The 12,972-nt window shown below is 43.1% G+C and overlaps 1 protein-coding gene across 1 annotated transcript in view; it reads left to right on the top strand.

Moving 5' to 3' along the window:
- The first annotated feature begins 916 nt into the window (after positions 1 to 916).
- The window catches only part of Glb1l3 (galactosidase beta 1 like 3), a 38,893-nt gene continuing 26,837 nt past the window's right edge, over positions 917 to 12,972 (top strand). Inside the window, exons 1-5 of the mRNA XM_027412205.2 lie at positions 917 to 1,014; positions 1,163 to 1,375; positions 10,795 to 10,863; positions 11,446 to 11,541; positions 12,812 to 12,920. Of these exons, the coding sequence (XP_027268006.1) occupies positions 926 to 1,014; positions 1,163 to 1,375; positions 10,795 to 10,863; positions 11,446 to 11,541; positions 12,812 to 12,920 (576 nt within the window). The 5' untranslated portion in view covers positions 917 to 925. The remainder of the gene's footprint in view (positions 1,015 to 1,162; positions 1,376 to 10,794; positions 10,864 to 11,445; positions 11,542 to 12,811; positions 12,921 to 12,972) is intronic.

Here is a 12,972-nt window from a genome sequence, read left to right as displayed (position 1 = left end):
GAGCCAATAGCTGCCTGCGGACACTGTCCCTGAAAGCCTTGGACTCAGCTGCTGATTGTAGTGGCTGCTGGCCTGGGGTGGCACTGTGGTGTCAAGGTTCTGTGACCCGCCCCCAATTCTTGGAGCATTTCATCCAGTCACCAGCATTGACTCGAGCTGGACCTGGCAGCCATAAATCCTGACTGGTGGTCGTGTTTCTGAGGCACCCAAGAGAGCAGGAGCTGCACGCTGTTCCCTGGCTTCCAGTGATGGCATACTTCAGGTGACCCTTTCTGCTTCCTCTGGAGTTGTCAGAGTCTAAGACTCTGGCCCTGCCAGCTCTTCGAGGCATATGCCCTTCCTGAACGCCCGCAACCCCATCATCCTCAGTGTGCTCACCTGGAGTCCTCTAGATTTCCCACACCGCATTCCATAGGTCAGCCAGTCCTAAGGATTCGTGGTGCTAGTACCCAGACTACCTTTTCATGTCTCTCCACCCCAGCTCTTTCCTCTGCAGAATCCCCCTCCTCCCTACCCTGCTGAGGGGCTGCACGTTGACAATGGGCACGACAGTGCAGTTGTGGATGAGAAGGTGCTTTGGTTGGGTCCTCCCTGGACCCTGTTCATGGGGTGCCCTACCTTTCCTAAATCCTTTACCTCCAAGTGCCCAACCTTGCCCTGATGCGGGTGTGTCCTGTTTCAGGTCCTATGAGGGAGGATTTGTGGGAGCCCTGGAGTTGGGAGACTTGGGTGGAGCCGGGTGGAGCTGCAGCCTCCCTTACACTAGGTTTCCTGGGAGAACACCTGCCAGTGATGGGTGTCCTTTGCCACGGGCCTCTAGAAGGTTCTGGAGCAGCTTCCCAAGCCTCGTGGCTCAAGGAGCCACTGTGTTCCCCTTGTCATTGTCTCTTTTCCTTGCAGCAAGTGTCTTTCCTGGAAGAGAACGATGGCCGTCTTCTTCCTGCCGCTTGTCTTAGCAGGTCTTGCTCCTCTCTCTGAATACAAAAATGCCTTGTTTAAAATGTCTGCTACCAGGTTGGTGCGAGCAGGGAGCGGGGAACTTTGTTTCTTTTCCCGGGGAGAGGAAGGAACACTAGCGGTCTAGCCTGTTCTGCTAATGCTGGGAGGTCTGCAGCAGCCCCTATGCACCCGCACCTCCTTTCTCTTTTTCCCTCCAATCCAGGTTCAGCTGGTCTCGTCTAACTCCTTTCAAGCTGAAGAACAGATCTGTAGGACTTAGCACTGAAAGCAATGCTCAGGGCAAAGTGTACTTCACCCTGGACGGTCACAAGTTCATGATAGTTGGAGGCTCCATCCACTACTTCCGAGTGCCCAGGGAGTATTGGAAGGACCGCTTGCTGAAGCTTCAGGCCTGTGGATTCAACACTGTCACCACGTGAGTAGCTCTCTTCAGCCTTCGTGACCTAGTAGCCTACAGGACTCCTGTCAGGGTTGCAGACTGACAAAGTCATGTTCTGCGTTTGTCAGCACAGCGTGAAGAGTTAGCTCTGACTAGGCATTTCCAGCGGATCCTTTTACAATTGTGTCCAGTTGTTCCTTAAATAGCATACTTAGCTTTGTGATCAAAGCCTTGGACAAGGTTATTAGAGTATGCATGCTTTTTCAGCAAGTGTCATTGGGCCACTTAGTGGGTACATAGTTTAATATTTTTTTTAATTCTTAATGGTGGAATCAAAGATCTTTCCTAAAAAGTCAATCTACTTATTTATTCTATGTGTTTTCATATCATGAATCTTGATCTTATTCATTCCCCACCTGTCCCTCCACCCCTCAATCCCCTCCCAATAAAACAAAATTCAAGAGGAAAAAAGAAGGAGGAAAATAAAATGAGTAAAATAAAAAGGGAAGGAATTAAAAATCTCATCATGGAGGCTGCAGTGTGACCCAACAAATTACACAGTATACTCCTTTGTCCACAAATCTCTACTTGCAAGTGTCCATTGCAAAGAGTCATTGGCCTGGTTCGAGGTTCCTGGTCTCCACTACATTTTCAATGCTAGGGCCTCCACTAGGACTCTTTCTGAACGTCCACTGGCGCCCTTTGTTGTGGAGATGCTGAAGCTTTGGGTGTCTGGATCAGGTCCCTTCATGTGCCCCAGCAAACCATAGATGGGGTGGATATTGGGGCACGCCAAGTCATAACCCTGGATCTGGGCCTGGGCAGCTGTAGGGTTCGTCTGCCAGGTGGGAAATGAGGACAGCTCTCCCATGGTCACAGAAACAAAGAGATCTTAATCTGAAGCTTCTATAATAGCTACCTATTTTTGTTGTTGAAATATATACCCATATCATTTCTTTGCTGTTTATTTATTTTTTATTTTTCCTCCACTTTTTATTTAACTTAGAAACAAGATTGTTTTACATGTCCATCCCAGTTCCCTCTCCCTCCCCTCCTCCTCTGCCACTAACACCCTACCTATCCCATACCATTTCTGCTCCCCAGGGAGAGCGAGGTCTTCCATGGGGGAATTTCCAGAGTCTGTCACATCCTTTGGGATAGGGCCTAGACCCTCCCCAGTATGTCTAGGCTGAGGGAGTATCCCTCTATGTGAAATGGGATCCCAAAGTCCATTCCTATGATAAGGATAAGTACTGATCTACTACAAGAGGCCCCATGGATTTCTGAGGCCTCCTCACTGACACCCACATTCCTGGGGTCTGCATCAGTTTCAGGCTAGTTTCCCACTGATCAGTCTGGGAGCCAAGAGCTCCCACTTGTTCAGGTCAGCTGTTTCAGCACCCTATTCTTGTCCAGTTTTCTCATCACTCCTCCTCCTCTGCAACTGGATTCCAGTTCAGTTCAGTTTTTAGGTGTTGGTATCTGCTTCTACTTACATCAGCTGCTGGATGAAGGCTCTAGGATGGCATATAAGTTAGTCATCAATCTCATTATCAGGGGAGGGCATTTAAGGTAGCCTCTCCACTGTTGCTTAGAATGTTAGTTGGTGTCATCCTTGTAGATCTCTGGACATTTCCCTAGTGCCTAATTTCTCTTTAAACCTATACTGGCTCCCTCTCTGATGGTATCTCTTATTTGCTCTCCTTTATTCTTCCCCTACACAACTTTCCTGCTCTTTATGTCCTCCTCACTCCTCCTTTTCTCCCCTTCTCAATCTCCTAGCTCCCTCCCTTCTCCCCCCCCCCATGCTCCAGATTTGCTCAGCAGATCTTGACCCTTTCCCCTTCTCTGGGGGACCATGTATATCGCTCTTAGGGTCCTTCTTGTTGCCTAACTTCTCTAGTGGTGTGGATTGTAGGCTGGTAATCCTTTACTCTATGTCTAATATCCATATATGAATGAGTACATACCATGTATGCCTTTTTGTGACTGGCTTACCTCACTCAGAACTGTTTCTTCTAGTTCCATTTATTTACCTTCGAATTTCAAGATTCCATTTTTTTTTCTGCTGAGTAGTACGCAATTGTGTAAATGAACCACAATTTCTGTATCCATTCTTCAGTTGAGGGGCATCTAGGTTGCTTCCAGGTTCTAGTTATTACAAATAATGTTGCTATGAACATCGTTGAACAGATGTCTTTGTTGTATGAACGTTCTTCTTTTGGGTATATGCCTAAGAGTGGGATTGCTGGATCTTGAGGTAGACTGATTCCCATTTTCCTGAGGAATCACTATACTGATTTCCAAAGTGGCTGTACAAGTTTGCACTCCCACCAGCAGTGGAGGAGTGTTCCCCTTTCTCCACATCCTCTCCAGCATAAACTGTCACGGTATTATTGATTTTAGCCATTCTGACAGGAGTAAGATGGTATCTCAGAGTTGTTTTTATTTGAATTTCCCTGATGACTAATGATGTTAAGCACGTTCTTATGTGTCTTTCAGCCATTTTAGATTCCTTTATTTAGTTTCTCTATTTATTTAGATTTATTTATTTAGATTCTCTATTTAGTTCTGCACCCCACTTTTTAATTGGATTATTTGGTGTTTTGGAAACTAGCTTTTTGAGTTCTTTGTAAATTTTGGAGATCAGCCCTCTGTCGAATATGGGGTTGGTGAATATCTTTTTCCATTCTGTGGGCTGCCATTTTGTCTTGCTGACTGTGTGTCCTTTGCCTTACAGAAGCTTCTCAGTTTCAGGAGGTCCCATTTATTAATTGTCGATTTCAGTGTCTGTGCTATAGGTTTAATGTTCAGGAAGTTGTTTCATGCACCAATTCATTCAAGGCTATTTCCCACTTTCTATTCTAAGAGGTTCAGTGTGGCTGGATTTATGTTTCGGTCTTTTATCCATTTGGACTTAAGTTTTGTGCATGGCGATAGACATGGATCTATCTGCAGACTTCTACATGCCAGCATCCACTTATGCCAACACCATTCTTTGAAGATACTCTCCTTATTTCATTGTATATCTTTAGCTTCTTTGTCAAAAATCAGGTGTTCATAGGTATGTGGGTTAATATTAGGGGTTTCAGTTTGATTCCATTGGTCTACCTGCCTATTTTTGAGCCAATACCAAGCTGTTTTCAGGACTATAGCTCTATAATAGAGCTTGAAGTCAGGGATGGTGATGCCTCTGGAAATTCCTTTATTGAACAGGATTGTTTTGGCTATCCTGGGTCTTGTGTTTCTCTATATAAAGTTGAGTATTGTTCTTTCAATGTCTGTGAAAAATTGTGCTGGTATTGTTCTTTCAATGTCTATGAAAAATTGTGCTGGGGTTTTGATGGGGATTGCATTGAATCTGTAGATTGCTTTTGGCAAGATTGCCATTTTTACTATGTTGATCCTGCCTATTCATGAGCATGGGAGATCTTTCTGTTTTCTGGTATCTTCTTTAATTTCTTTCTTTGAAGACTCAAAATTCTTGCTATACAGGTATTTCAATTGTTTGGTTAGTGTTACCCCAAGATATTTTATATTGCTTGTGGCTATTGTAAAGGGTGATTTTTCTCTGATTTCTTTCTCAACCTTCCTATCATCTGTATATAGTAGGGCTACTGATTTTTTTGAGTTAATCTTGTATCCTGCCACTTTGCTGAAGCTGTTTATCAACTGTAGGAGTTCCCTGGTAGAGTTTTCGGATCACTTATGTAAACTATCATATCATCTGCAAACAGTGAAAGTTTGACTTTTTCCTTTCCAATTTGTATCCCCTTGATCTCCTTTTGTTGTCTTATTGCTCTAGCTAGCACTTCAAGTACAATATTGAAGAGATATGGAAAGAGTGGAGAGCCTTGTCTTGTTCCTGGTTTTAGAGGAATCGCGTTGAGTTTCTAGTTTGATGTTGGCTGTTTGTTTACTGTGTATAGTTTTTAATATGTTCAGGTACATTCCTGTTATCCCCGATCTCTTCAGGGCCTTTATTATGAAGGGGTGTTGGATTTTGTCAAAGACTTTTCAACATCTAGTGAGATGATCATGTGGTTTTTCTTTTTCACTTTGTTTATATGGTAGATTACATTGATAGATTTACTATGTTGAATCAACCTTGAATCCTGGGAATGATGCCTACTTGATCATGGTGGATGATTTTTCTGATATGTTCTTGGATTCGGTTTGCCAGTATTTTATTGAGTAGTTTTGCATCAATGTTCATGAGGAATATTTGTCTGTAGTTCTCTTTCTTAGTTGTGTCTTTGTGTGGTTTGGGTACCAAGGTAATGGTAGCCTCATAAAAAAAAGTTTGGCAATGAACCTTCTGCTTCTATTGTGTGGAACAATTTGAGGAGTATTGGTATTAGCTCTTCTTTGAATTTCTGGTAGAATTCTGCACTGAAGCCATCTGGTCCTGGACTTTTTTTGGTTGGGATGCTTTTGATGACTGCTTCTATTTCATTAGGGTTTATAGGTCTGTTTAAGTTGCTTATCTGTTTGTGATTCAATTTTGGTAAGTGATATCTGTACAGAAAATTGTCCATTTCCTTTAAATTTTCCAATTTTGTGGAGTACACGGTTTCAAAGTATGACCTGAAGATTCTCTGGATTTCCTCAGTGTCCATTGTTATGTACCCCTTTTCATTTCTGATTTTGTTAGTTTGCATGTTCTCTCTCTGCCTTTTGGTTAGTTTGGATAAAAGTTTGTCTATCTTGTTGATTTTTCTCAGAGAACCAACTCTTTGTTACATTGATTCTTTGAATTGTTTTCTTAATTATGACTTCATTGATTTCTGCCCTTAGTTTGATTATTCCTGGCCTCTACTCATCCCGGGTGAATTTGCTTCCATTTGTTCTAGAGCTTTCAGTTGCGATGCCAACTCTCTGGTGTGACTATTTTCTAGTTTCTTTCTGTGAGCACTTAGAGCTATGAACTTTTTCTTAGTACTGCTTTCAAAGTGTCCCATAAACTTGGGTATGTTGTGTCTTCATTTTCATTGAATTCTAGGAAGTCTTTTATTTCTTTCTTTATTTTTTTGCTGACTCTGGAATGGTGTGATGGGGAATGTCCTGTGTATGTTTATCTTATTGGTTGTTGAATAAAGCACTGTTCAGCCAACGAGGAAGCAGGATAGTTGTGACTAGGAGTCTAGGAAGATTCTGGGAAATGTAGTAAGAAGTCTTGCAATCCAGGCAGGAAGTGACATAGCAGGCAAACTCAGAATATAAGCAGGGCACTTCCTCTTCCTCTTGCTCTCTTCTCTATGGAGCTGCCTTGTGATCCAGGAAGAGGATGCCAGTGGAAGGCGTCCTCAATAAGATTAAGTCTTATAAAATATATAGATTTATGATAATTAAGATTGAGCTAGCAACTCCGCCCTCTGTCCTACGGTGGGTGCCTGAGCCTCAGAGCCCTCATCCAGTGGCTGATGGAAGCAGAGGCAGACACCCACAGGTATACACTGAACTGAAATCTGGAACTTAGTTGCAGAGAGGGAGGAATGAAGATCAAAAGGGACGGTACCAGGCTGGTGAAACCCACAGAATCAGCTGGCCTGTACAAGGGGGAGCACATGGACCCCAGACTGCTGTCTGGGAGGTCAGTACAGGACTGACCAGACCCCTGAACATGGATGTCAATTAGGAGACCTCCAAACTCTAGGGGGCCCCTGGTAGTGGATCAGTATTTTTCCCTGGTGTAAGAAGGGACTTTGAGAGCCCATCTCATATGGAGGGATGCACTGTCTGCCTGGACACAAGGGAGAGGGCCTAGGCCCAGCCCAGGATGATGTGATGGACTTTGGGGAACCCCATTGAGGGCCCTATCCTGCCTGGTGAGTAGAGGGTGGATGGGTGGAGGGGTAGTTGGGGGGATGGGGGAGAGGGATGAGGGTAGGGGAAGGAGAGGGAGAAAGGATTGACATGTGAAACAAGCTTGTTCCTAAATTGAACTAATAAAAAATTACAAAAAACAAAACAAAACAAAACAAACAACAACAATAACAAAAAACAAAACCAAAAAGACTGAGCTAGCATATAAGAAATCCTAGTCAATTGGCCAGCAGCATTCTAAACTAAGACTCTGTGTGTTATTCTGGGCACCCATGTGGCGGCGGAGCTTGGGCAGATGGAGTAAAGACTTATCATTACAATGGTGCAATTTTGCAATGTTCAATTTTCATGATTTGATAGGTTTTCTGCAGTTTGTGTTGTTTTTGAATTCTAACTTTAAAGCATTGTGGTCTGATAAGACACAGGGGTTATTTTAATTTTTTTTGTACCTGTTAAGGTTTGCTATGTTGCTGATTTTAGAGAAGGTTCCATGTGGTACTGAAAAGAAGGTATATTGTTTTGTATTTGGATGGAATGTTCTATAGACGTCTGTTAATCCCAACTGGGTCATAACTTCTGTTAGTTCCTTTGTCTCTTTGTTAAGTTTCTGTCTGGTGGATCTGTCCAGTGGTGAGAGTGGGGTGTTAAAGTCTTCTACTATAACTGTGTGAGGTCTTATTTGTGATTTGAGTTTTAATAATGTTTCTTTTATGAACATTGGTGCCTTTGTATTTGGGGAATAGATGTTTAGAATTGAGAATTCTTCCTGATGGATTTTTCCTGTGATGAATATGAAATGGCCTTCTTCATCTCTTCTGATTGATTTTAGTTTGAAGTCTAATTTGTTAGATACCAAGATAGCTACCCCAGCTTGTTTCTTGGGTCCATTTGATTGGAATATCTTATCCCAACCCTTTACTCTGAGGTAATGTCTGTCTTTGAATTTGAGGTGTGTTTCTTGTATTCAGCAGAAGGATGGATTCTGTCTTCGTATCCATTTTGTTATAGTCGAGTTAAGCCCATTAATATTGAGGGAAATTAAGGACCATTGAGTGCTTATTTTTTGTTGTTGTTGTTTTTTATTTGTTGTTGGTAGTGGTACTGCATGTGGATTTACCCTGCTTTTTCTTTTGGCTTTTGGTAAAGTGGGATTATCTATTGCCTATGTTTTTGTGAGTGTAGTTAATTTCCTTAGGTTGGAGTTTTTCTTCCAGTATTTTCTGTAGGGCTAGATTAGTGATTACATATTGTTTAAATCTGGTTTTGTCATAGAATATCTTGTTTTCTCCATTTATAGTGATTAAAATCTTTGCTGGGTAGTAGTCTGGGTTGGCATCTGTGTTCTCTTAGAGTTGGTAGAATATCTATCCAGGTCCTTCTGGCTTTCAGAGTTTCCATGGAGAAGTCTGGTGTAATTCTGATAGGTTTGCCTTTATGTTACTTGGCCTTTTTTCTTTGCTGTTCTTAATATTATCTCTTTATTCTGTATGTTTGGTGTTTTAATTATTATGTGGCAAGGGGACTTTCTTTTTGGTCCACTCTATTTGGTGTTCTGTAGGCTTCTTTTACTTTCATTGGCATGTCTTTTTTTAGGTTGAGAAAGTTTTCTTCTATGATTTTGTTGAATATGTTTTCTGTACCTTTGAGTTGGGTTTCTTCACCTTCTTCTATACCTATTATCCTTAGGTTTGGTCTTTTCATGGTGTTCCATATTTTCTGGATATTTTGTGTTAAGGATTTGTTGGACTTAAGATTTTCTTTGCTTGATGAATCAATTTCCTCTAGTTTATCTCCAGCATCTGAGATTCTGTCTTCCATCTCTTGTATTCTGTTGGTTATGATTGCATCTGTGGTTCCTGATTGTTTACTCAGCTTTTCTACTTCCAGCATTCCCTCAATTAGTGTTTTCTTTATTGTCTCTATTTCAGTTTTCAGGTCTTGAACTGTCTGAATTGTTTCCTTCAGCTGTTTGTATTTTCTTGGCTTTCCTTAAAAGATTTGTTGATTTCTTGCATTTTTTGTTTTGTCTTTTCTTCCATTTGTCTGAAGGATTTTCTCATTTTGTCTCTTAGGGTCTCTATCATCTGCATGAAGTTGTTTTTAAGGTTGCTCTCTTCTGCTTCATCTGTGTTGGGATGTTCAGGTCTTGATGGCGAAGAGTCCATAGACTCTGGTGGCATCATATTGATTTTTCTGTTATTGGATGTGTTCTTATATTGCCATCTTCCCATCTCTTCTTCCAGTGTGTGCAGGTGGTGTCTCTTCCTTTCTTGGTGTGTACAGATCCAAGGTTCTCTTCTGGTGGGTGCAAGAGGGTCTGATACTCTGATGGGTGTCAAGGTAGGTTCAGGAGGGTTTGAAGCACTTGCTCTCCAGGTGGGTGGGAGCGGGGCTAGCACAGAGATGTCAGCAGACTCTGGGTTGCTTGGTCCTCAGGGGACTAGTTGACCTGCCAGCAAGACCCCAGGACAGGAGTTCCCAGAGTGGATAGGCAGAAGCTGGGTCCAAGGCAGGGGCCGAAGCAGCTTACCTCTGCCCTGAGTGGGGGTGGGAGTAGCCCAGTGATCTCAGCAGACTCAGGGTTGCCTGGTCCTCAGGGGCCAAGTCGACCTGCCTGCAGACCCCAGGACGGGGTCTTTTGCTGTTTATTATCTTTGTTTCTTAGTCATTTCATTCCTCCAAGTCTGGCTTGGAGTTGCTTTATCCATCTCTTCTCTGAGCCAGTTTCTTCTTTACTCAATGCTACCTCATTAAGTGGATAGAAAGTCATGACAGTATATTTGCTGGATGGATCCTTTTCTGCTTTTATTTCAGACCACATTTACTATCAATTCTCAAATTTAGAAATGATTTTCCTGCTAGTAGTTGAAGGAGCAGTTTTATCTTATCTGTGTATTATTTTATTTTTATTTTTCCATACCTTTTCCTTAAAGTCACCTGTAAGTAGCATTCATAATTTTCATTCTGTTCTCACAAGTTATAGCTATAAATGAATGCTATGGATAGTTTTTAGAAGATGAACTTTTTCATTCCTCCACCTAAATACTGTCAGTTCCATTATCATACAACACTTTTATTACCTTATATCTCTCACTGCATGAAACTGTGTTTAAAAATCAGAGCTTTTTGAGAAACAGGATGTCAGGAGCCCTACACTCCAAACTGTGTTATCAACACACACAAAGTCATGTAGTATGAACAAAACACATGTCCTTTAACATGGGGTACTCTTAGCCCTGTGGATGTTAGCCCTGGCTGCCTCTCTCCTTCCTGAGCTTGAGAGGTGGGACTGTTCTTTTTCTTACTTGCTTGTATAAATTATTTGATTATTCTTATTTTAGTTAATTCTTAGTAATAATTGTTGAGAATATTTTGTTGTGTTTTTTTCTGTATAATTTTTGATAGTTATTTAAAAGAGTGGGGCTTTGGGAGAACCTATGAAAACCTAGGATAATCAGTATCTTGAAGCATAGTTGGATAATAGGTGAAATATGGTTTTGTCTGTGCAAAAGAAGTTAATTTTCATTGGAAGCTTCAACTCAATGCAACATAGACACACTAGGGCTTAGAATGCCGTCTGAATAGGGGGGAATATGATGCTCATTGTACTTCTTTGTCCCCTCTTCTAGCTACATCCCATGGAACCTCCATGAACAGAATAGGGGGACATTTGACTTCTCTGAGATCCTGGACCTAGAGTATGTGGTTGTTCTGCTTCTGTGAGTTGACCAAGGAAGCCTGCAGCAGGGGAGGAGGATACTTGGCATCTAAGAGTAGCCCTCAGTGTGTCTCAGCTCTGAAGTCTTGTTCTTAGGAGAAAGGGTCTGCACCCAGAATCTGGGCATTCCCTACCCATGACCTGCCACCCTATAACTTCTGGCCTTCCTTTTCTCAGAAGCTAGGGGCCTAAGACACTAGATGTTGCCAGACTATAGAGAAGTTAATCACCTGAGTTGAGATTGGGGCTTCCTCAGGTTTGCAAGGCTGATGCTGGGCACTGAGGCCCTGTTCTCAATGTGGCCTCTCCAGTAGGCCTCTGGGAATGGTTGAGATGTTGAGAGTAAGTACAGACCCGGCTCACAGGGCCTCTGGTCTCCTCCCTGGTGTAGGGGTTCCCTGCTAGGTTGGTTTAAGGAGAATCCACTCCCTGCCCTGATTGAGAGAGGAAGGGAAGGAAGATAGAGGACATCCCTAGATACTGTTTTATCTGTGGGTTCCCTCTATGCCCAACCTTCCCTTTGGGACACACAGAAAGGGACTGACTTTGTTTCCCCTCCTAGGGCCTATGTTTCGCTGGCTGCAACTCTAGGGCTGTGGGTGATTCTTCGACCAGGGCCGTATATCTGTGCTGAGGTTGACCTAGGTGGGTTACCCAGGTGAGCTACCCCAGAATCCAGTGCTGTGGCTTAGGAAGGTGTTTCGCTTTACAGTGAGTAACATTTCAAGGCAGCTTGCATGTCTATTACTGTCACCAATTGTGTCCTGAATTGAACTCTGGACTTCCTGCCCTGACAGTGATGCCAACAGAGTGATGGGGAGGTTTGTGTTCTGCTGTCATCCTGGGTTGCAGAAGCAGACTTGAGACGGGGGTCCTGGTGCATTGAGCATTTGGCCATGAAGACCAGTGCAAGAGCAGCTGTGGCCATGCAGGGATCACCTTCCTGTTGCTCCACAGAAAGCATGTAATGGACATCTGCATTGTTTTCATGAACTGGAAGAAAGGGACTCTAGAGGAACATGATGACAACTTCTGGACTCATTCTTGAGACCCAGATGTGTCTCTGGCTGAAGACAGGCCACCTTCCCACATGCTGAGACCTCAGCTCCTTTTCTGCCTTCTTGCTTTTCTGGCTTGTTCTCTCATCATAACACCTACCCTGAGCCCAGCTGATAGAGACCCAGGGTGAGAATACAGGGTCCTTTTCTGTCATCCTTCTCAGTGACAGGACACTGGTACTTCCAGGTTATGCCTTCAGGTTAGCCCTGCTGCTCCGTGGGTCAGAAAGCAAAACAAAGTTTTCCTTCAAGCTAAGGCTCTGCTACAACCAGGTGGTGTACAGAAGAAGCCTGAGCTTTGGCTGTGGGAGTCCTGGGAAAGCCAATTACTCTGTGAATGGCTTGGTAGCCTGGCCCTTCCCCTCTCCAGTGACACGTGTAGGATGTTCATTGGCCTATGAGCTACTGTTTTGTTTGGAGTCTTAGATCTTAGAGAAAAATGTGACCCTGAGCCTGTGGAGTAGAGACCATGATAAGGACTAAAGATCATGTTCTATTCTAGAGAGCTGAAGGAGTATGGAGTTCTGGGAAGAATGGAAAAAAAAGCTAACACTTGCAAGTGTTGCCAGGATCAGTCCTTCAGCTTGAGTCATCAGAACTGGAAAGGTCTAAAGTGCCTTGAGCTGGTGGTGGCTTCTTTCTTTGTTTGACTCACACATCTCTGCAGTCCTTGGGGGATATTGTGAAAAGCTCCTATGATACGATCTCTTGAGCACCTGGAGTATTGAGACGCTTTGGTTATTAGGTGGACAGAAAGACTTCCAGTGATAGGTGGCTCTGAGCAGAGACCTCTGCTGTGCCCAGCTGGCCAGAGCCATCTTCTTTCCCACTTCCTGTTTCACATCTCATGTTTTGCTTCCTTGTCCCTAGCTGGCTTCTGGGCTACCCTGAGTTACAACTGAGAACAACCCAACAAGAATTTCTTGATGCTGTTGATAAGTATTTTGATCATCTGATTCCCAGAATACTTCCTCTCCAGGTGAAAATGTCCCTCCTCATAGTCATCAGAAAGAGCAGGGTGGCTGTAGAAA

This window comes from Cricetulus griseus, chromosome 4 (assembly GCF_003668045.3).
Source record: "Cricetulus griseus strain 17A/GY chromosome 4, alternate assembly CriGri-PICRH-1.0, whole genome shotgun sequence".
In the NCBI taxonomy this organism is placed as follows: domain Eukaryota; kingdom Metazoa; phylum Chordata; class Mammalia; order Rodentia; family Cricetidae; genus Cricetulus; species Cricetulus griseus.
Note: the sequence above shows the minus strand (reverse complement) of the source record. Positions and strands in the feature narration are given on the sequence as shown.